Source organism: Nelumbo lutea, chromosome 4, assembly GCF_056320005.1.
Source record: "Nelumbo lutea isolate HS-2025 chromosome 4, American lotus-T2T, whole genome shotgun sequence".
NCBI classification, from domain to species: domain Eukaryota; kingdom Viridiplantae; phylum Streptophyta; class Magnoliopsida; order Proteales; family Nelumbonaceae; genus Nelumbo; species Nelumbo lutea.
The window spans coordinates 33,205,916-33,227,736 of record NC_142687.1 but is presented as its reverse complement, the minus strand read 5'-3'; the positions used below and the strand labels follow the sequence as shown (position 1 = coordinate 33,227,736).

The following is a 21,821-nucleotide window of genomic DNA, read 5'->3' as shown; positions in this document are numbered from 1 at the left end:
GTCAAAGGATTTTTCTTTCTTCAACAAGGTGTGTATGATACTGGACTTGCTTCTTTGTGTTTATTTGCTCACTTTGTTCTTCTAGAACTTTTGTTTTGGGTAAAAGTTGTGTGGATGCTCTTGAAAGTTTCACTCTCCTTCTTTCTTTTTTTGCATTATTAATAGATGGGTTTGTGTTTCTGTCAAGGATTTGATAGGATAAAGTTTTCTTATTTTATTTTTCTTTCGTTTTTTGGTTTTATTGAAGATTCAAACAGAATGTAACCTACATTACCTTCACCTATTTTGTTTCCTTTTTTCTCCTTATATGTTTTTTGCGAGATTGTTCAAATGGAATGTTGCAGTTTATTCCCATCAAGTATCATTCCCCCGTGTGACCATCGCCTAAATCTGTTGGTAAGCATATTCGCCAATAAGAAATTTACCCTTCTTTGTGTAAATTGAAGTCGAAGAAAGAAGAGCAATAAAGGTTTTTTTTCCCGTCAACTTCATCATCTTCCCCTCAACCAAAACCAGCTTTGTCATTGGTGCGGACAAGAATTGGTAACCGTCGAGCGTCGAGAAGATTCGAGGGTCAAAGGTCCTTATTCCCGTCTGTTCTCTCTAATCCTCCTAACCGTCTTGTTACTCGGCCAAATCCGCTTAGAGAAAGGGGAGAACAAAGATGGGGACGGGTGAAGAAAGAACATCACCGCCCATGCTGGAAGTTGCAACAACGGCGGTGATTTTGATCGATGAAGACCAAATTGGATGTGGGCAACAAAGAATATACTAAGGAGGAGTTTTCAAGGGTAAAATGGATATTTCAGCCCTTCAGTGAATGGCTTAGCGACATTGGTAATTTTCTTAGACAGTAAGGATAGCATTAGACAATATATATATTAGTTTCCCATTCACACGCGTGGCTGTACAATATTGCATGTAGATAGAGATAGTAGGTCACATACCTATTTTTCAGCAAACTAAAACCTCTCATTCCACTATAGTATGTAGTCGGTTGGAAGGCCAAGTACCTAAATTGTAGGAAGATGAGGGGTTAATGGGTTACTAGGCCAGGTTTCAATCCTATCAGTTAAACTGCAACTATGCACTTCTGTATTGAGTTCAATTTGCCTAAATTTGCAATTTTAGAGAAAGCAAAACTTCAATCGGGTTCCTCAATCTGCACTCAATACGAAGTTAATTGCTTGCATCAATAAGTTTTAACAATTTTAGTCTTTCAATCTCTGTTCACTTCTTAGTTCATTACTACTCCTTCGTTACTGTTTTAAAATTACTATTATTAGCTTTATACTGTTTAGAAATAATCATCGACCGTGCCCGGTTGCAAGTGGCATGATCTTCATAGGATACATGTTTTATGAATGCAGTAGGAACCAACGCTTAAGAAGACGATGGATCGACTAAGTCGGAAACAACTATGTATTCAGCCAACGACCGACAATCATTTATGCCCGACCCCCAGTGGTTGGGAAGTTCATTATAATGGCTTCCATTAAACACCGATGAATTGCATTCACCTAGGGGTGAGCATAACCAGTTCGGTCTAATTGTTTTTTCGACTGGTTTCAGTTTTACTTTTCGGTTATTTTGCATTTCGGTTTCGGTTTTGGTTATTAGTTGATAAATTAGTTAATTGAAAAAACCAATTTAATTTTATAACTATATATTTTTAATATTATTTATAATATAATTTATAATTTTATATTAATATTTAATATATTATGTAATATACATCATTACTTCATTTAATGCCAACTTTCCAAAAAAAGTAAAACTCAATAGTGTAAGACAAGTAAAGAAAAGTAAAACTCAAAAGAGTGAAAAACAAGTAAAGGAAAGCAAAATTCAAAAGAGTGAAAGATAAGTAAACTATTGGGCATTGGCCGGCACGGGAGTCTAAGCATCCTCCTTCCTCAATCCTCTCTCTCTCTCTCTCTTTGACTCTCTTAGTCTCTCTAGTTTCTCTCTAAACTCTAAAGACTCTAATCCCTCGGTCTCTCCGACTCTCTTAGCCTCTCGTTTTCCCTCCCTTAGAACTCCCAATTAATTTGATTCTCTCACTTCTTCATAGTCATCACTGGTGGAGTAGAGAAGTAGCGGTAGCAGCAAACGATCCCCAACATCTCTCTCTCTCTCTCTCTCTCACTCCTCTTTCCCTTTTTTCCCTCATTTTCTTCCCCTTCTTCCTCCTTTCCCTTGTTCCTGGTTGATTGAGATCACCGTTGTTGCATCGACTTCCAGCAGTGGTGGTGGATCTCCTCTCTCTCTCTCTCTCCTATTGTCTTCTCTTCTCTCTTATTTTTCTTCTTCTTAAAAAAAAGGTTCAGTTTAATCGGTTTTTACATATTTCGGTTTCAGTTCGGTTTTCCATTTTATTAAATTGTTTTTTTTAGTTCGGTTTTGAACCGAAACTGAATGCTCACCCATGCATTCATTGGCGGTTGTGATCACAACCCAACTACATTTTCTTTTTATGTTTTGATTTTTCCTTTTTCCCTTCTTATTCTCTTATGTTATTTCGAATATTTAACACATATTTTTGTTGAAATGGGCGATAAACCACCCATTTCAAACACGTGGCATCCCCTTTCAAACACGTGGCATCCTAAAATTTAATTAAACAACATCTCAAAAGTAGGCTCATTATCCACTCCTAAAAAACAACCAAAGTGGTTACCTTTAGTCACAAACAAATTTTAATTTTAATTAAGAGCCCTACAGTTCTAAAACTGATTGTGCATTAAAGTTACGTGAATTACCAAATTTTAGTGTAATTAGAAAATCTATTATAACAATAATACTTAGTAATTAAATATTGATTATTAATAAGAATATAAGAAAATAATCATCACCATTACTAATTAAAAATAATAATAATATTTAATTAAATAATTAAGTAAATATTTCATTTTGATTAATCTTTAAATTATTATAGTAAAGATTTTAATTATAATAATTATTATGATAATAAAATCACTAATTAAATACTTAATAATTACAACAATAATTATTTGACTAAATATACAATATAAATAATCTTTGAAAAATAGAGAAATAATAACAAAAAATTAGACATTTTTTACTTAAACATAAAAAAAAAAGATTCACTCCTAGGGTGGAGCTAAGATTTTTAGGGTTGTGTTCCCCGATCATGCCAAATCAAATTTCTAAGGGGGACGACTTAGTACGAGGTCATTCTCCAATGAACCAAGAAGTAGTGAAAAATAAAAAATAGGATAAATTACAAAGACCCCTCTGTACTATGGGGTCTTTGACAAAGACCCCCTGTACTTTGTTTTGCAACAAATACCCCTCTTACTATAACCATGAGACAAAAACAGTTAAACTAGATGACGAAATGCATTAAATTACCAAAATATCCCACTAAATTTTTTTATTTTTTTAGACCTTTTTCTCTTAAAACCTATTTAACCTATTATTTTACCATATCACCGAGCAACTGTGTTTAGCTGGAGACATCTGGGTTCTCGGTTCCCACAGAACGTAGCCTAGATGGACACCATGTGTTTCAGTGTACTAAAAATCAAAAACTGTGGACATCGATAAACATAAATGCCTAGCAACCCAAGGCCGAAGGTCAGTTTGTTTTGCATGGAATGGAAGCATGTTCGACAGCATAACTTTTGTTGAAAAGGCCATTACAAATGAAAACAAACCAGGTTTGTCCATGCCGATCCAGCTTCTCTAAGTCTTGAGGCCTTCCACTTTCACTTGGGTTCTACAAGTCCTCGTTTGACAGTAAGTCATCGTACTGTCAAAAACTCCCTGTACAATGCGACGGAACCCACTGCGGGCTGGCAGCGAGAGAGTGAGCGCTCCTCTGAAGACCTAAGGCTTGCTGTAGCCTCTCTTACCTTTCAATTTCAGCAAGAAAATAACACCCAAAAGTATTGCAGCGGCGGTGGATTCGAACCCGTCACCGACACCTCCGCTTCCACCGGCGGAGGATTGTAGCGGCGTCCCTCTTTTGAAGACTCCTCTGTCACCGCCGAGAAATGAACAACCCAAGAAGAGAGAAAAAGCATACCTGCTTCCTCCAAAGGCACCGACATTCATGGTTAACTGGTCAATGAACCCAGCCGATTTGGGCTCCACACTTGACGACTAGGCGTACTTTACCCCTAGACCCTCCCCGGATGGCACGAATAACAGGGCATAGAAATAAAAAACAGCAGAATCGCAACTAGAAATCAAGAAAAAAAATGTGGCATCTTCCTCGAAAACGTCATTCGTGATGCTCGTCGAAAGACCGTCACTGCCATGGACATCGTCTATGCTCTCAAGAGGCAGGGCATGACTCTCTATGGGTTCGGTGGTTAGGGTTTCTTGCATCTAGGAGTGAACTAGTGAACACGCTCACCGGAAGACCGTCACTGCCATGGACGTCGTCTACGCTCTCAAGAGGCAGGGCAGGACTCTCTACGGGTTCGGTGGTTGGGGTTTCTTGCATCGAGGAGTGAACTAGTGAAGATTTTACTTTGTTTTTTACTTCTCTTATATCTCTTATGGGCATTTGTTAATACGAAGGGAACCGGAGACTCTCCTCCTGCTGCAGTTTACACTTGCGGAGCCGGAGCCGGCGTCACATCCCACGATCATAGTACAGGGGTGGTATCGGAAGGATAGTATCAGAAGGTTGGAGAAGATGAACAGTGTTTTTTAATAGTTATTATAAGGATAGTATGGGTATTATAAAACATTGTAACGGAAACGGAAGGAAATCTTTGTCTCACAACCATAATAAGGGTTTTTGTCGCAAAACAAAGTACAGGGGCTTTGTCACAGACCCATAGTACAAAGGGGGTCTTTGTAATTTACCTTAAAAAATAAAAATTAAAAAAATAAGCCAACACTCATCAGTGCCAACCTATCTCACTGACTTCTCAATCAAGCAGACGAGCACGTCGCGGAGGCAGTGGCATCTCCAAATCTCTCTCTCTCTCAATCCCAATCTGTTACTTCAGTTACGCGTGCTACAAGCTTGACTCTTTCCGACATTTACAAATCTAGCAGCGGCAGCGGCAGGCGGCAGGCGACGGTCACCTTCTTATTCTTCGTTTTTTTGTCTATTCCAAAACTAGGGTTTTCTAACTCTTTTTGTTTCAGTTTTTTTTGTTCATTTTTTTTTCTTATGGTTATGGTGGCGTAATTGCTGAACCGAAACCTGAGTTAAATCCTTGCTTTTCTTTTCTTTTTATTTTTTTTTTGACTGTTACTCTGATTCATTTTGGAGTCAACAAAGATCACCGGCGTAGAGCAACCACATTAAACCCACCTATCAAGATGTCAAGCTGACGAGACAGTCAACCGAAAAATATATACTTTATTCTGCAGCATTTGCAAAATTCTATGGCTTGCCAAAAGGGGTCAAATAAGTTACATGGGTTATGACAATTCGACCACTTTAGTTTTTGATCTAGAAGATTGCTATTCGCTATTCAGTGTCCTCTTGAAGTTGAAAAGAATCTTTCCAAATGAACTGCATCGGTTCATTGTCTTGTTCTCTCAAGCTTCATTATTCAGTTTTCTCAAGCTAACGCTTTTTCCTATGATGAACTTGGTTTGTGCCTTACAGTCTCCGACCTAAATAAATAAAGAAGCTCTCCTTACTCTACTATATCTCAAGTATTCATTGTAGAGAATTGTACTTTTGTTTGGATGAAGAGAAAGCACCTGAGTCAGTGGCAGTAACGAGGGTGATAACATTAGAAAAAAAAAACCAGAATCTGGTATCCTTTAGGAGAGCAGAAGGGGAGGGATGAGAGAGGAAGAAATATACAAAAATGGAAAATACCCTACATAATAGGTTGAATTGAGCTGTTAATATAATCGGTCTTATTGCGTTAGACCCCAAAAGTCCTGTTTGATAATTGGGTCAGTTCTGGTTCTGTTATTATAGACCATTTAGGGGCTGGTTCAGAACTGGTTCTGCATATTTCATTGTCAATTTGGGACCAAGTCTACCTTGACTCGGACCAGACCTGACCCACTGATAACACTGGTGCCAGAGAAATGAAGATGGGGATTTTGGGTTTAGGAAAGCTGAGGGGTAAAAATGGCGCTTACTAGGGAAGGGGCCTTGGAGATTCCCGTTGGAAGTTGGAACCACATATTCTGCCATTTAATCATCAAAAGAAAGTATGGGCTTCTCCAAATTGGGTGTATTATATCCGTATCGGTGCATCCAGATACACATAAATACACTGATACAAAAGCATTTTGTAAAATTTAAAAAATTCGGAATTGTGGGCCCCAACCATCTAATGATTATAAGATAAAAAAAAAAGAGTATTGATGATATCAAAGCGCCGATACCCAACTAAATTGAATCTTGGTGGATGCAGTCAGCAGTCTAGGCCTCTAGGGTGCCCATGCCCTTCTGAAACAGGGGATTTTTCAGAGATTATACAGTTAGTTGGAGTTGGTAATTCTCTGAGAGTGGAACTGCTTGCTCTATTTTGGGGTCTTAAATTTGCTTTGACTAGGTCACTAGGAGATGGAGGGGTTGGTGGAAACTTAGTTGTGATAAACTGGTTATGATTGGAGGGGATGGGCCATGGCCTCTTGGATTTTTGTTGGGTGAAGTTAAATTCTTAGCAACCAATCTGAATTGATCATTCAGATGGGTTCCATTATTAGTAGATAAAAAGGCACATACTTAAGCAAGAAATGGAATTAGCAGAGGTAATTTTTTGTTGGAGTGATACTGAACGGAAACTGATCTGTAACTGATTCCTTTTAGCTTTGGGATTTAATTGTGTTTTCATGTCCTTGGTTTTTTGTTTCTTTTTTGACAAATGTATGGTGCTTGTAGTTTCCTCCTTTTGTCCCCCCAATTTCAAAAATGTTTGAATTGAGGGACTTTGCTTTTTTACTTCTCATGATTATTAAAAGTTTGTATTTGTTATTGATAAAAAATAAATATCTTGCCTATCTTTTTAAAATTGTTCATCAATGTCTATAATAAGATAATATTGATTCCAGATGTCCTTGGGAATCTATTCTGTGCACACCTTCCCGAGACACTTTAATTTATTTTCTGTATTTTCACACTTAGAATACCATCTTCCCCTGTGCTTCCATTGTCTTTCCTGGTTTTCATCCTTGCAATGTTTTTTTTTTTAAAGATTATTTTAGTAAGATTACAGGAACATATGCTTCTATTGTAGTTTCCATGGAGGCATGGACTTGGTGGCTTCTCCTAGTGTGAATATAACTTCTCTACCTTTTCTGGCTATGATGGTCCTTTACTAAGCCCATCTGGTTTCTTTTCTTTAGGCATCTATTATAGACAATGGAGGAAGAAATTTTTATGAAGTTTATTCAAAAATGACTTTGACAAGGAGATAGAAAAAAAAATTATCCTTTGCATAAATCATTATGAAAGGAACAAATGGTATGAGTTTGGCAAACAAGATTCAGAACGATGAACCTTCTGTGTCATTTCTTAGAGTTAAAATGTTCTAGTTCAAATAATATTATTTGACAATGATTGCTCGATACTAATTTGTGAGGAGTGGGTAGGGAAAGAAGGGGAGGAATGGGGAATGATTTGGAGACTGGTTTATGAGCTTTTAGCGGAGATTCATATGGAGGAAGAGCAGTTATTGGCTGTTTAAACACAGGGAAAGGAAAATTCTGGTGAGGTTGAGCCTAACTTGGTGAAGATTGGGGATGGTGTGGAAGGTCTGGATTCATATGTGGTTTGGCAGGCAGGGGTGGAGAAAGGTTCCATGTTATAGATATGGCAGAAAGGATGGGTCTAAAAGTAAGTGAGATTCCAGAGATGAAAATGTATACCAGAAAGTCTGAGGAGAAGAAGAGAAGAAAAAGAAAAAAGAAGCTGCCTAAGGTGGAGAGGTTGAAATGTAGAGGGTGACCTAGAATTCAGTGAGAGGGGAGAAAGAAGAGGAGGACCTAAGTGATTTAGAAATTCTAAGGCGGGACAGTTTTTCAGGTCAATGATGAAGTTGATCAGCTGGAATGTTAGGAGACTTGGTAGCGCTAGAAAGAGGAGGGTGATCAAAGACTTATTAATTAGAGAGAAGCCAGACATTGTGTTATTACAGGAAGCAAAGTTGGCCGAAATGGATAGGTTGTCTGGGACTCTGGAGAATTGATGTAGTGGAAGCTATAGGGGAATTAATTATTTATCAAAAAAAAGCTATAGAGGAATTAATTGGAAAATTTTCTGTTTCAGTGAAATTTAGAAATGTGGAGGATGGGTACCTGGGTTTTGACTAATGTGTATGGTACTAATTCTTATAGAGAGAGGAATAACTTGTGGGAAGAGTTATATGCAGTTAGGAGAATTTGGGAGGGGCCTTGGTGCTTGGGGGGACTTCAATGTGACTCGATACTCTAGTGAATCGAGTGATATTTGTTAGCAGACCTTCTTTGTTCAGGTTTGAAAAAATGTGGTTAACTCACCCCAATTTTGCAAAGAAGGTTAAGGAATGGTGGAGGGTGGAGATAGATGGGATCTTGTGGGAGTGAGGTTCCATAGGAAACTGAAAAACTTAAAAGCAGGCTTAAGGATTGGAACAAGGATCACTTTAGAAGGTTGGAAGAAAAGAAGTTAAATCTCATCACTCAAATTGATTTTTTAGATGAAAAAGAGGGACAAGGTGATATCAATGAGAGGAAATTAAAGAGAACAAAGATGGAAGTTAAAAAAGGATTTGGAAGAGGTTCTTCTTAGGGAAGAAATTTGTTGGAGGTAAAAGTCAAGGCATAAGTGAATAAAGAAATGGGATGGAGTAGAAATCACTGTTTGGAAATCTAGATGAATTCCTTGTGAAGAGAAAGAAGAAGAAGATGAAGAGTTTCAGCAGTAGAGAAGAAAAGAGAAGAAAGAAAGAGTACGATGTCAACCAGAATTGAATTAGGTCTGGCCGCCAACCCCTCATTATATTTTATACTTAACTTAAAAGAATAAGAGATTACAAGAATGCCCTTAGTAGGGCGGCCACTAAAGTAGCTGAACAGTTACAACTTAAAAACATAAGCTAATGGGCCTAAAGCCCAACACATTCCTAACTTAGCAACTTAAAAAATAAGAGCTAAATAACTGGGCCCAATAACTAGAAATCGGCCCAATTCAACAGATGGTAATACTAAATATTTTCATGCCATTGCCAATCAAAGAAGGAAAAACTATATAGCCAAATTGGAAGTGATATCGAATCAAACAAAGATAGATAGAGCCCTAGTAGAGCATTTCAAATCCATCTTCAAGAGGCCTTTGGGGACTAGGCTAAGGGTGGAAGGGCTGGAGTAGCCTAGGTTAGGGAGTGAGGAAGCTAGGTGGCTGGAGAGAAACTTAGAGGAAGAAGAAGTAAAGAGGGGCTATAAGAGATGGGAGTAGTTAAGGCAACCCATGTCCATCCGGAATAGGAGGGGATATAAGAGACATGGAAGGAAATTTAACAGCCACCTTTTTAGGACTAATGGGAAATGGAGTCTCTTTAAAGGCAAGACTATATGCAGCCCTACAAGGCACCCATATTGCAAAAGAGTTAGGTGTGGAGAATTTGGTGATGGAAGGGGACTTCAAGGTGGTGGTGGGTTGGCTAAAAGACCTAGTTTCAATGATTTGGTGTTACAAAAATGAATGAAGAAATTCAAGTGGGTAATACAACAGATGAATTTAACTATACAATGGGTGGGAAGGGTTCATCAAAAAACTATACAATGGGTGGGAAGGGAGGCTAATGCACTTGTTGATGCTCTAGCCAAGCAAGGGGTAACTAGGGATCAGATGTACTGGGCCCATTTGTAATTTTGTTTTATTTCTTTGTTAAAGAGTGAGGCTGCACCTCACGCCTTCCACTAGGATGCTTGTAACAGACTTTTATCCTTTGCTTCTAATGAAATTTAATGAATTTTATTTATCAAAAAGAAATAAAGAGGGCAGTTTTGAAGGATGACTTATGTGAGATGTTCAATGAGTTTGTTGATCAACACTTTGTAAATTCAGGGGTTAATGCTACTTTCCTAGCCTTACTTCCCAAGTAGCCGTATGTATTGCGCCCCAAGGACTTTAGGCCAATAAGCTTGGTAAATGGTAACAAGTATTTATAAAATTTTGGCCATGGTCCTGTCATTGAGATTGAAAGAAGTACTCCTGAAGATTATAAGCCAGTTTCAAGGAGCCTTTATATAAGGGAGGCAAATCTCTGATCAAATCCTTATAGCCAATGAATGTGTGGGTGCGATGAATAGAATCGAGAATAAAGGCTTCTTTTGTAAACTGGATATTGAGAAGGCCTACGAGTCTATGACTCAGTGGACTGGTTTTTTTGGAAGAAATAATGAAAGAGTGTGGATTTGGGGATAGATGGTGTAAGTGAAGGCTTCTTTTGTAAACTGGATATTGAGAAGGCCTATGAGTCTATGACTCAGTGGACTGGTTCTTTTTGGAAGAAATAATGAAAGAGTGTGGATTTGGGGATAGATGGTGTAAGTGGATGATGGGGTGTGCCCAAACTTGCCACTACTTAGTTTTGGTCAATAGAGTTGTGAGGAATTTCTCTTGTTTGTCAAGGGTTAAGACAAGGTGACCCCCTTTCACCTTTTTTATTTACTTTGATAGCTGATGCCTTTAGTAGACTCATCTCTAGGGTCGACAGTGAAGGTGTGATTAGTGGACTAAGGGTGGGTAGAGATAGGGTACTAGTGACCCATTTACAGTTTGTAGATGACATTATCATTCTGTGTGAAGGGGAAGATCTAGGGAAGGTAAGGAATCTGAAGTTGGTGATCAAGTTGTTTGGGCGGATCTCTAATTCAAAGCTCAACTTGGACAAAAGTTGTGTGGTAGGGATAACTTTAGGAGAAGAGGTGGTGGTTGTAGCTGATATTATTGGGTATATTGTAAATGATTGGCCTTTGAATTATTTGGGACTCCTAGGTGCAAACCTGAAGGGTACAAGTTTCTGGAACTTAATTGTACAAATGATTGCTGGGAGATTGGCTGTTTGGAAGAGGAATTATATATCTTTGGGAGGTAGAATTACTTTGAATTAAATCCACACTTGCCAACCTTCCAATTTACTTTCTCTTTGTGTTTAGGATCCCCCAAAAAGTGGTGCACATGTTAGAAAAGATGATGAGGGTTTTTTTATGGGAGCCAAGAGAGAGTAGAAAGAATCACTTGATAAAAATGTGAGGTCATGTCTAAAAGCAAGGAGGGTGCTCTGGCAATAGGGAATTTAGCAAAGAAGAACATAGCTCTGTTGGGAAAGTGGTTGTGGAGGTGGCCACTTGAAAGGGAAAGACTGTGGAGTAGAGTGGTGGCTAGCATTCATGGGGTCAGGTAATGGTTGGGATGCTAGTATCATTGCAAGGGCAATGCTGGCTTTGCCGTGGAGAGCTATTGGTAGCTTACTTCCTTTGATCTTAACCCATGTCAGGTATGATGTTTGCTCTGGGAACTTTGTTTTATTCTGGGAAGATGTTTGGACTTTGGATTGGTAATTTTGCTTGGAAAAATCTTTTCCCATTGTTATACTCTGTTTCTTTGTTTAAAAAGGAACCTATCTCTAGGTTCTTTCCTCAATCTATGCTTATTGCGTCACATAATTGGGACTTCAGTTTTAGAAGGGGTTTGAGAGACAGTGAGGGTGGGGAGATGGTTCAGTTGTTAGAGGTTCTGGGGAAACATTTTGACTTCTCTGTGTTTGATAAATGTGTTTGGGCACCATCCCCCTTAAGATTTCCTGGGAAGTTTTTCATGGGAAAATCAATACTTTTGATAACCTGCAAAAAAGGAAACCTTATCTTTGCTTGTCCCCTAATTGGTGGTGCATCTTTTGCAAATCTAAGGGAGAGTATTTTTTTCCATCTCTTAGTTTCTTGTCCCTTTGTTGTAGAAATTTGGGATTGTTTCTTCTCTCTTTGGAAGCAGGTGGACTATACTGATGGAGTGAGAGGTTTATTCAAGCTGAACACTTTTTAGTGGCCCAAGAAGTGGGGAAGAATCCTTTAGAGATGCACAAGGGCAGCAGTTCTATGGTCTGTTTGGGAAGAAAGGAATGCAAGGATTTTTCTTGAGAAGGAAAGGAGTGTAGAAGCTGTAAAAGAGTGCATTTTGGCAAAGTTGATACACTGGGTGAAAACCTTGGATTTGTTCTCTCAATTTTCCTTTGATAACCTATGGAGGAATTGGGGTAAAGTGGCTGCTAACTTCTCTAGGAGGATGACTGTCATTACTTGGACTTGTCCTGTGAAGGAGTTCTTAAAGCTTAATTTTGATGGAAGCATCCTTGGAAATCCTGGCCCTTCTGGGATTGGAGGGGTATTTAGGAACAAAGATGGACAGCCAGGACATGTTGTAGCTTTCTTTTCTGGACCAGCAGGTGTGGGAAATTCAATAAGGCGGAGCTGTTAGCAGTTGTCCAAGGATTACAGATAGCAAAGGAGTTAAATTTGAACAGATTAATTGTGGAAGGAGACCCCAAGGCTTTAGTGGGCTGGCTACAAAATCCGGAGGCTGTTACTTGGGAATTTAGGGATGAGCTTAAGAAGATTAAATGGCTCATTGCCAACCTCTCAGTGGTGTTTCAATGGCAGGAGATTGGCCAGCAGGTGTGGGAAATTCAATAAGGCGGAGCTGTTAGCAGTTGTCCAAGGATTACAGATAGCAAAGGAGTTAAATTTGAACAGATTAATTGTGGAAGGAGACCCCAAGGCTTTAGTGGGCTGGCTACAAAATCCGGAGGCTGTTACTTGGGAATTTAGGGATGAGCTTAAGAAGATTAAATGGCTCATTGCCAACCTCTCAGTGGTGTTTCAATGGCAGGAGATTGGCAAATAGAATGGCTGATTTTCTAGTCATGCAGGGGGTTAATAGGGATCGCTTATTCTGGGCTCACTTGTAATTTATTTTTCTGTTTCTTTTTTGTTGATTGGATGAGGTGAATCTCATACCTCTCCCTGGGTTGTTTGAATTGACAATCTTCTGATTTTAATAAAATCATTTACCTATAAAAAATGATTGCTTGATACTTGGTGTACATCAGATCAAATAAATGGTTCATGTGTCTCTTATTTGCTATTTTATGATAAGATTTTGAAATACATCAATTATGGCATTATAGGTGATATTTCTTTTGAACCTCTTTGATTGAGACAAATGTTGTAAACTACTTATGCCCTGGGAAAATGACAATCAATGAGAAATTGAATGTCTTGTTGGACTGTCTTCTGTGGTTATTGGTGGATGGCTAGGAGAAGTTTTTTGCATTGCCTTATAAACTAGTTTCAATGCATGTTGTTGGCATAGAGGTATTTTCCTATCGCACCTAGTGACCTAGATTCTGTAATGCTATTTAATTGGTAAAAAATCCTATAAATGCTGAAGTCATAGTGGCATTGGCGGGATATTAGAATTGTTTGACAGATGTATATTCAAGCAAGATGGGTTAGAATGCAAGGGTGGGAAGTTCACAGTGAAGTTAGAAAAAAAAAGTACTCCATGTTGATCAATCAGGTGGAGGCTGATTCAATTCGGGGGGTGTGGGGGAAACCAGTGCCCCCAAGTGTGGAAGCCTTTGCCTGGCTGATAGCCATAGGTTGCATATTAACACAGGACATTTTAAAAAATAGAGGATTTCAATTTCCAAGCAGATGTGCACCATGTCTGGCCGGAGAGGAAAATATTATTCATCTGTTATTCCAAGGCAGCTTTATAATCCCAATTTGGTACTACTTTTTCAAGCTGTTTAAAATGGATATGTGGTCAATTTCGGATCAGTCTGAAATTTTTGGGTGCTGGCCAAGAATACAGGGTGGTCCTAAGTTAAAAAATCTGTGGAGTTGCATTCCTTTTTCTGTGTTCTGGGAAGCATGGAAGGAAAGAAACAGGACTTTTGAGAATAAGAAGAAAAGGATGGAAGAGGTGGTGGCACGAATTAGTTCTTCAGCGATTGGATGAGTGTTGATACTGCCAGAATTTCAAGGTCTAAAGAAAGAAGACTTCGGGGCAGATTTTTGGTGTACTTTGAATTCTTAAGAAGTCTTGGTGTATTTATGTTTGTTGCTTTGAAGTCTGTTTTGTTTTGTTCTCCCTTGTATTTTTGCAATTTTTTGATGGGGTGATCTCTTGTCACCTATTTAAGTTGTAATTGTTTCTATTTTTAGCAATAATTTTTCTTTATTTATCTTAAAAAAGCAAGATGTGTTAGGTGGTCTGCGAGTGCTTTGGCAGATGGACTAGCTAAGCAAAGAGTACATAGACATCATTTGTACTGGGGGCCTGATTTTAATAGGGTGGTGGGGTTTTATTATTGTAATGGGTTTTAGTTCTAACAACCTCTTGTTGTAATATCTTCCCTTTTAATTTTAATAAAAATTCTGTGTTGCTGATAAAAAAATAGTAGAATTGTTTGACATTTGATTTTGTTCAGTTTTCCTGGATGTTTTCTTTACTCAATCTAGTAAGTAATGATAAACTGTTTTATTTCAGGTTATATGTATCCACCATTCTGACATCTCTTGTCAATGCTGTAAGCTCATTCCACATGCCCATACATGGCATTGATGGCCTCGATGGCCTCAGTTGTGCCGTCATGTAGCTTGGTATTATGATATCCTTTTAATTCTTATTTTTGTTTAAAATTTTATAGCATGGTTTGATGAAATCATTCTCATAATTAAAAAAATGATTGTTCTTTGATAGGTAACTGTAAAAGTCTCATTGAAGTATGGAAAATAAAAGTGATCTAAAAGATGTGTACAAAAAACAACCTCTCATCTGCAAATTTTCTGTTCAGTTGCTCAAAATATTTGGGAGTTCTTGTTTATTCTATTTGGAAGCAGGTGGATCTCTCCAGGGAACATGGAAGGTTTGTTTGGCTTCTCCTTATCTCTACACTGAAAAAGAGGCAAAATATTATGAGATGCATGAGAGCTACTGTATTCTGGTGCATTTGAGAAGAGAGGAGCACTATATTTTTCAAAGAAAGGACTCAACACAAGGAAGCTATAATTGGAAGGATAATTGTCAAAATAGTGCGCTAGGGAAAACTGTATATGTTTTTGATCCTTGTGTGATGGATATGGTTTTAAATAGAACAGATTGGCGAAACAGGATTCATGTAGCCGATCCATGTATGATGATGATGTGATGGATGATATTATAAGGAATTGGAGGAATGTGGCTGACTCTTCTATATCAAGGAATTCTATCTCTCATACTTTGGCACCCTCCTAATCTCCTCCAGCTTAACTTTGACAGATGCAGCACGGGGACCAAGTTATTCAGGCATTGTTGGATTATTCAGAAAACGTAGAGAGAAAGTTGCTTTGTTTTCTAGACCAGTGGTATTGGAGAAGAGAACTGGTTCTTGCCCATATGGATATCTTATGGTAGAAATTAGACACCTAACTAAGGAACTAAATGCAAGCTTTTTCTGGATTCTAAATTCTTCTAGACCAGTGGTATTGGAGAAGAGAACTGGTTCTTGCCCATATGGATATCTTATGGTAGAAATTAGACACTTAACTAAGGAACTAAATGCAAGCTTTTTCTGGATTCTAAATTCTGCCAATAACATGGCCGATAGGCTTGCAGAACAAGGAGCAACTAGAACTCAGCTTAGGCACACCAGCGTATCATTATCATTCTTTTCTTTAATCAATGGTTATTTTAGTTACTGATAGATAAAGAAAACTTGTACATAAAAACATTCACACGCAAGACCTGAAAGAAGAGCACTTGAACCCCCCTCTAGCTCAAAGTTGTAAAGGCATGATGGACCTACAACCCAAACAGAACCAGCAATGAAATGAAAACTGCTTAAGAAGCCACCACGGGTTGACTTCTGTATTTCAGTTTTAATTGTTTCTGATAAAAAAAAAAAGAAAAAAAGCCACCAAGGGTCCCTGGACACTGAACCAAAAACTCCAATGTGCACCACCACTGACATGCACAAAAGCTGGCACCTTGATACCAGGATCACCCTTAGACTCAGGATGTTCACCCTCTATCTTGGCCCTTCCCTCTTCTTCTTGTCAAAGATATTCCTCTGCCTCTTTTGCAGCTTGCTTTTCCTTGGGTAATCATGTCTTTAATTGCAACCCCACAACCTCAGACTCTGCAAGTTTTCATTCAATTGCAACACAGCACCAATATAAGCTCCCATATAATACTCTTTCAAAAGCACAAGATATTCCTTTCTATTTCTAGAATTTGACCCCAACAGATCTTCTAATCTCCTGACTAGATACCCCTTCCAAACCAAGCTGATCTCTTTCATCTAATCTCCTGAAAAATTTCCTTGCCTGATTGTCTAATCACTAAGAAAAAAAAAACACATGATTTGACAGGTTCCTGATGGAGTTAAATGGCTTATCAGTTATCACCATTCTCCAAATGCCTACAACATCCAAATATCATTCCTTCTTGGAGCCTGATGAGGATATCTTACTCTCATTATCTAAGCCCCCTCTAAACCAGTCTTGTCACCTGGGATGTCCCTCTGTTGAGACCTGTTGAGATGTTTGCTATAAAAGAAGAGATAAACAAGGGCCCAAAATTTCAACTTTGACATTCAACTTACCTTCTTTTAAGTTGAGAGATTTTACATTTAATTGGAACTGTATTTTGGGTGTCAAGGATGGTAAAGAGTAAATTGTTGGATTTCGTAGTCATTTTTGTACATCGTTATAATTAATAATATCTTTGATTTCAGAGAAAAAAAAAATTCCAACTTACCTGTAGAGACAGAAGCACTGATGCCCTGCTGTTCTGTTGCAGCCAATAAGCCATCACTGCCAGGGGACAGAATTCTTAGGTCTCTATCCCTCTTATAGCATGAGCCCTTCTTGTCTCTTGTTCAGCTGTTTCAAAACCCCTATCTGAAGCATCACTAAATAACTAGTATCACCATCTCTTTATTTTCCTTCTACCTTAATAGGTAAAATGAAAGCTATATCAAAGAAAAAGGTCATTACTCAATGTTGGGGTGGGTGGACTAGATAGTGACCTAACCTTTGGCTTTTGGTCGTTCTCAGACTCCAACCAGTGTTCTCACACTTAGAGCCCAAGATTTTACCATTATACTAAGCAATTTCCCTTTTTGTTTTAATGAATTTTTCTTACTATAAAAAATCAATTTCCCAAAATGGAACAATATCAGCAGGTGGGACTAAGGATAGCTGAGCAACTTGGGTTTCAACAGGTGGAGGTGGAAGGGGATTGAATGGTTGACATTGATGGTCTCTTGGCTGTTCTTGGATTCAGGTCAAGGGAGAATTTCAAGTTCCATTGGTGAAAAGAAGATGGTAGTGAAGGTCCTTGGTGGCTCTTCAAGGTAGGTTTGATCCTTGGTGGCTAGGTTGAGTGCCTCTTCCCTCTGTATCCCAATTCATACAACACTTTGGCCAATCCTTGGACAAGGGTTCATAGAAGAAACTTCAATAGGGTTTAATCCCTCCCTCTAGGAGGAGTGATGTATCGGTGTTTTGTGGTTGTACAGGTTTGTAGTTTTGACTAGGCTTTGGAAATCCATGTTTGCTGCTGTTCAGGGTTTAAAATGTCAATGTCGGTGGAAATATCAGTCATGCAAATATAGGAAAAATGTCAGGATGTTGGAAACATTGTGAAATTTGTGAAAATACAGAATGATATTTTATGAAATGATAAAGGGTGCATAGATGCAACCTTTTAAATTTTTACCTTGATCCAAACCATCAAACAAAGCTAAGATGATAAGGTTAATAGACAAAATGATATGCTGCGGCGTTGTCTTGTAAACTACATTATAGAGTGAACTCAAGAAAAATTTAAACTCTAGAAAGTTCAAATGATTCTAATAGGTGGGCAATAATACTGCTGTTCCACTATTTAAAGGGAAGATCACATGGGGAAGTTACATTGAAAGGGGCTAAACCGGTGACTGGCTGGGGTCCACTATTTAAAGAGAAGAGACTTGAAAAGAATTAAGCTGAACCCCTTGGTCCTCCAATGGTTCAAAAGAGTCATTCATTGGGGTTTAGAAACTCATGTGACCACACTAGTAATCATCTGTTGCTTGGGTCTTTGATAAATTTGAGCGGTAGGGTTTACTCAAATACATTTGCCATCTTTCCTGTGGCCTCCTCCCCCATGTTTACAAGGTAAGACCTATGGGGGCTCAATGCATGTGGGATTAGATGATTCATCTCCAGAAACTGTGGGAGTGGCAAAGGAGCATGGAACACGACCACCATCGGCTACCTCTGAACTAGGCTCTCGATTGAAGACCTTGTCATGCCCAAAAGAAATGTCGAAGGAAGGCCAAGGTTGCAATGCCGAAGAGAATGATGGCAGGAAGGAGGTTCAGTTTAGGAGAAAGGTAGTTGGGGAGAAAAAGTTTCATGGGCTTTTCAGACCAAAGTTTAAAAGGAGTGGAACAATAGGAAGGGGGATTTCGACCAAGGCTAGAGAAAGATGGGTCTGGGTGGTTGCTACGTATTATAAAAATGGTAGGAAGAGGATTGTAGGTGGAACTCAAGGGGTTTGTGACGAACACACTCCTCTCGTGAATGGCGATGTTGGTCGTTAACTTTGAGAAAGAAATTCTTAAATTTTCAGATGGGATTGAGGAGGGCGATGGAGTGGTGGAAAGAGCTGAAGTGGAAGAAAACTGTGATAAGGAAGGAAATTTATCAAAGAGAAAGGTGTTTTCATGATGAGTGACAAAAAAGCTAAAGGGACGGACAAAGAAGAAGGAGTGTGGACTTCGATTTTAATTGGAAAGCTGGGGATGAAGCTTGGCAGGAGAAGAGTCGTAACCGACCCGGGACAAACTAATTCAGAGAACCAAAAGGCAAAGGACGTGCGGAAAATGAGAGGTTACATTAACGGACAACTTGTTCATGTAACCAAGGTTTTTCATTGTCTCAAGGAAGGATTGGTCGGGAATTGTCCTTGTGGCAGATTTAAGAGAATTTACAAAAGGAAAGGACCTAAGGCAAACTCTAGATCTCATAAATGTCCGATCAAAAGCAGTGCTGCAAATGGTTTAGAAGCTGATGCAGGCAGTAAAACTCAAGGCACACAGCAGAGACCAGAAGAAGAAAAACAAGGAGAAGGAGAAGTTTCAAAGACCGGGGACAGGAATAGAGAGAGAGAAAGAGTAGAATAGATTCAAAAGGACCAACAAGTCAAGGGTTTAGTACAAAATGGGAAGGTGAATATCAATAAATTTGTGGAGAGGGAGGTTGAGATAGGAAAGTCAAGGGGTGGGACAAGGAAGGGGGAGAAGAGGAGAGACTGGACGAGATTGAGTGATCTTGGGGTTGGTGGGAAGATAGGGAGAGGGGGAGGAAGATGAGGTTTCTTAGCTGGATTATGAGGGGTATGGGAGAAGGAAGGGAGGAGAATGGGTGGAGCATTGAATATTTGGAAGCAGGAATGAGCAATTTGATCAAGTCTCCAAAGCTGATTTGTTTGAAAATTTATGGAATTTCCTTGATTTACAGCCTTGTAATGCAGAATCCTTTTCATTTTAAAGCTTTGAGAATGTATTTGGCATGTCATCTAGACAACCAGGGGTGTTAGGATGTAGTATTTTTCTTGATTCTTAAAAAAATACTGCTGCTCCTGCTCCACATATGCACAATATTTTCACCAACTTAAATATGATACCATCTCTTGTACTCCTCATGGCAGCAGTAGTTTTCACCAGGGAATATGTCGGTTCCTGTAATATTTCGTGTTGATACCCATGGAAATATTAGGAAATATATGGATATTTTACACCATGCAGGTGCTAGCTCCTCCATACTCTATTTTCTCTTGATAATTAAAGAACTTTATTGAAGCAGAAGAAAAGACAATGGCCCAATACAAAGGGGCCAAAGATAAGCCTTAAACAACAGAACAGCCAACCCTCCTAAGTCCTAATGATAGAATCCCACTGATTATAAAAATTTGAAAACTGAATTCCCTTGAACTCCTTAAGGTACAAAACTCACAATGACATTGTTCTTTAAATAACACCAATCAGATGCTGCAGCTTGCATCTTTTTCCTTCAAAATTCATTTGTTCCTCTCTTTCTAGATACACCAGCAGATGGTGAAAGGAGAAATGTTCCACAAGATACTCCCTTTTGCTGCCAATCAATTATCAAATAAGGATACTCCCCTTTTGCTAAATCCATTGATTGACCATGAGTCGACTAAACATGACCTCATGGCTAAATAATTTGATGAAATGCCATCAAATAGAGAAAGAGAAACTACAATGAATAAGAAGATGCTGAACTGATTCCAGGGTGGAGTTGCAGGGTACGCAACCATTTTCCAAAGCTTTTCTCCTTGGTATCAGGTTGTTGATGGTCAAGCTTTGGTATGCCATCAACTTGAAGAAACAGATTTTGGTTGGAATATGAGGAGACCAGATCTACCTCCAAAGGCGAAGCTTCACCGTACCATACTCAAAACCAGAGAAGAAAGATTTAACCAAGAAAGAACCTCTCAAACTCAATTTCAAATTCTTTTTTCTCAACTCCCCTACCACAATGCCCACCATGCTTCTGTTACTTTACCTAAAACATTCCACTGTGATGGTTATGTCTGAAGTAAACACAAAATAGAAAATAAATCTGAACTCATGCCTATTTGTTTCATTTCAAAGTGATGCATAGTTAATTAAAGGAAAATAGTAAATAAACCTTTTAGTTGAATGCATATGAAGGACCCATTTTTCTCTTCACAAAAACTTGTTATTGAATTTGAACCACAAAGACCACAACAGTTTTCAAGCAGTTTTTTTTGGCTATTTACATGTTCAGGTCCTGTAGATAATCAAGACTGCTATTCAGTCTTGATCACTAAGAGATTTCAGGTTCGATGAGAAGAGAATATGAAGATGTAAAGGGAAGAGTGGGAGAAGAGCAATAGAACACAGAATTTTAGGAGAAGAACATAATCTCAATCATTCTGCCACCGCCACTTTAAGATAGTATATATAGGTTATCTCGAGTTACATGAAAGGACATATCTGCCCTTGGTGTTTACATCATAACTGCTAACAAATAACAAACAATATAAAACTGAAACTGAAACTGAAACTAGAAATAACAGAACTGAAAAAAATAACAACCACAGCTGTGACTACCCTACGGACAGAGTGGAACCACAGCTGTGGGGCCCACGTCACTGTTCTCTACACTCCCCCTCAAGTTGGGAGTATATGTTCATCATTCCCAACTTGGATAGATCCGCCTCTAGCTTCTTTCTTGATACGGCTTTAGTAAGAATGTCTGCTAGTTGCGTACTGGATGTGATGTAAGGGAGGCATACTTCTTGAGATGAGACCCCCTCTCGCACAAAATGACGATCAACTTCAATGTGTTTGGTTCTGTCATGCTGTACTGGATTATGTGCTATATTAATGGCGGCTTGATTATCACAGTACAACATCAGAGGCTTCTCATACTCAATACCCAACTCCTCAAGTAGAGATCTTAGCCATAGAATTTCAGCCATTCCATTGGCCATGGACCTATATTCTGCTTCAACACTTGACCAGGAGGCAACACTTTGTTTCTTACTTCTCCAGGAGACAAGGTTTCCTCCCACAAGGGCACAATATCCCGAGGGACCTTCTATCATCAACATTCCCAGCCCAATCTGCATCAGTATAAACCTCCAACTTCATGTGATTGTTGTTCTTGAAAAGTATGCCCCTACCTGGGCATCTCTTCAAGTAAGCTAAGATTCTTTCTGCTGCAAGAAGATGTGTGGTTCTAGGAGAATGCATGTACTGGCTGACAACACTAACAACATAGGTAATATCTGGCCGAGT

General features: G+C 38.8%; 1 protein-coding gene across 4 annotated transcripts in view; it reads left to right on the top strand.

Annotated features, from left to right (window-relative positions):
* Window positions 1-3,461: 3,461 nt before the first annotated feature.
* LOC148855069 (DEAD/DEAH box RNA helicase family protein) overlaps window positions 3,462-21,821 on the top strand; it is a 145,219-nt gene continuing 126,859 nt past the window's right edge. For 2 of the 4 annotated variants that reach the window (XM_088983398.1, XM_088983396.1), the window contains exons 1-2: window positions 4,868-5,062; window positions 14,492-14,604. In XM_088983398.1, the coding sequence (XP_088839524.1) occupies window positions 14,557-14,604 (48 nt within the window). In that variant the 5' untranslated portion in view covers window positions 4,868-5,062; window positions 14,492-14,556. Of the gene's footprint in view, window positions 4,660-4,867; window positions 5,063-6,636; window positions 6,709-14,491; window positions 14,605-21,821 lie in introns of those variants that run through there. The other 2 variants (XM_088983399.1, XM_088983400.1) reach the window with 2 other exon arrangements.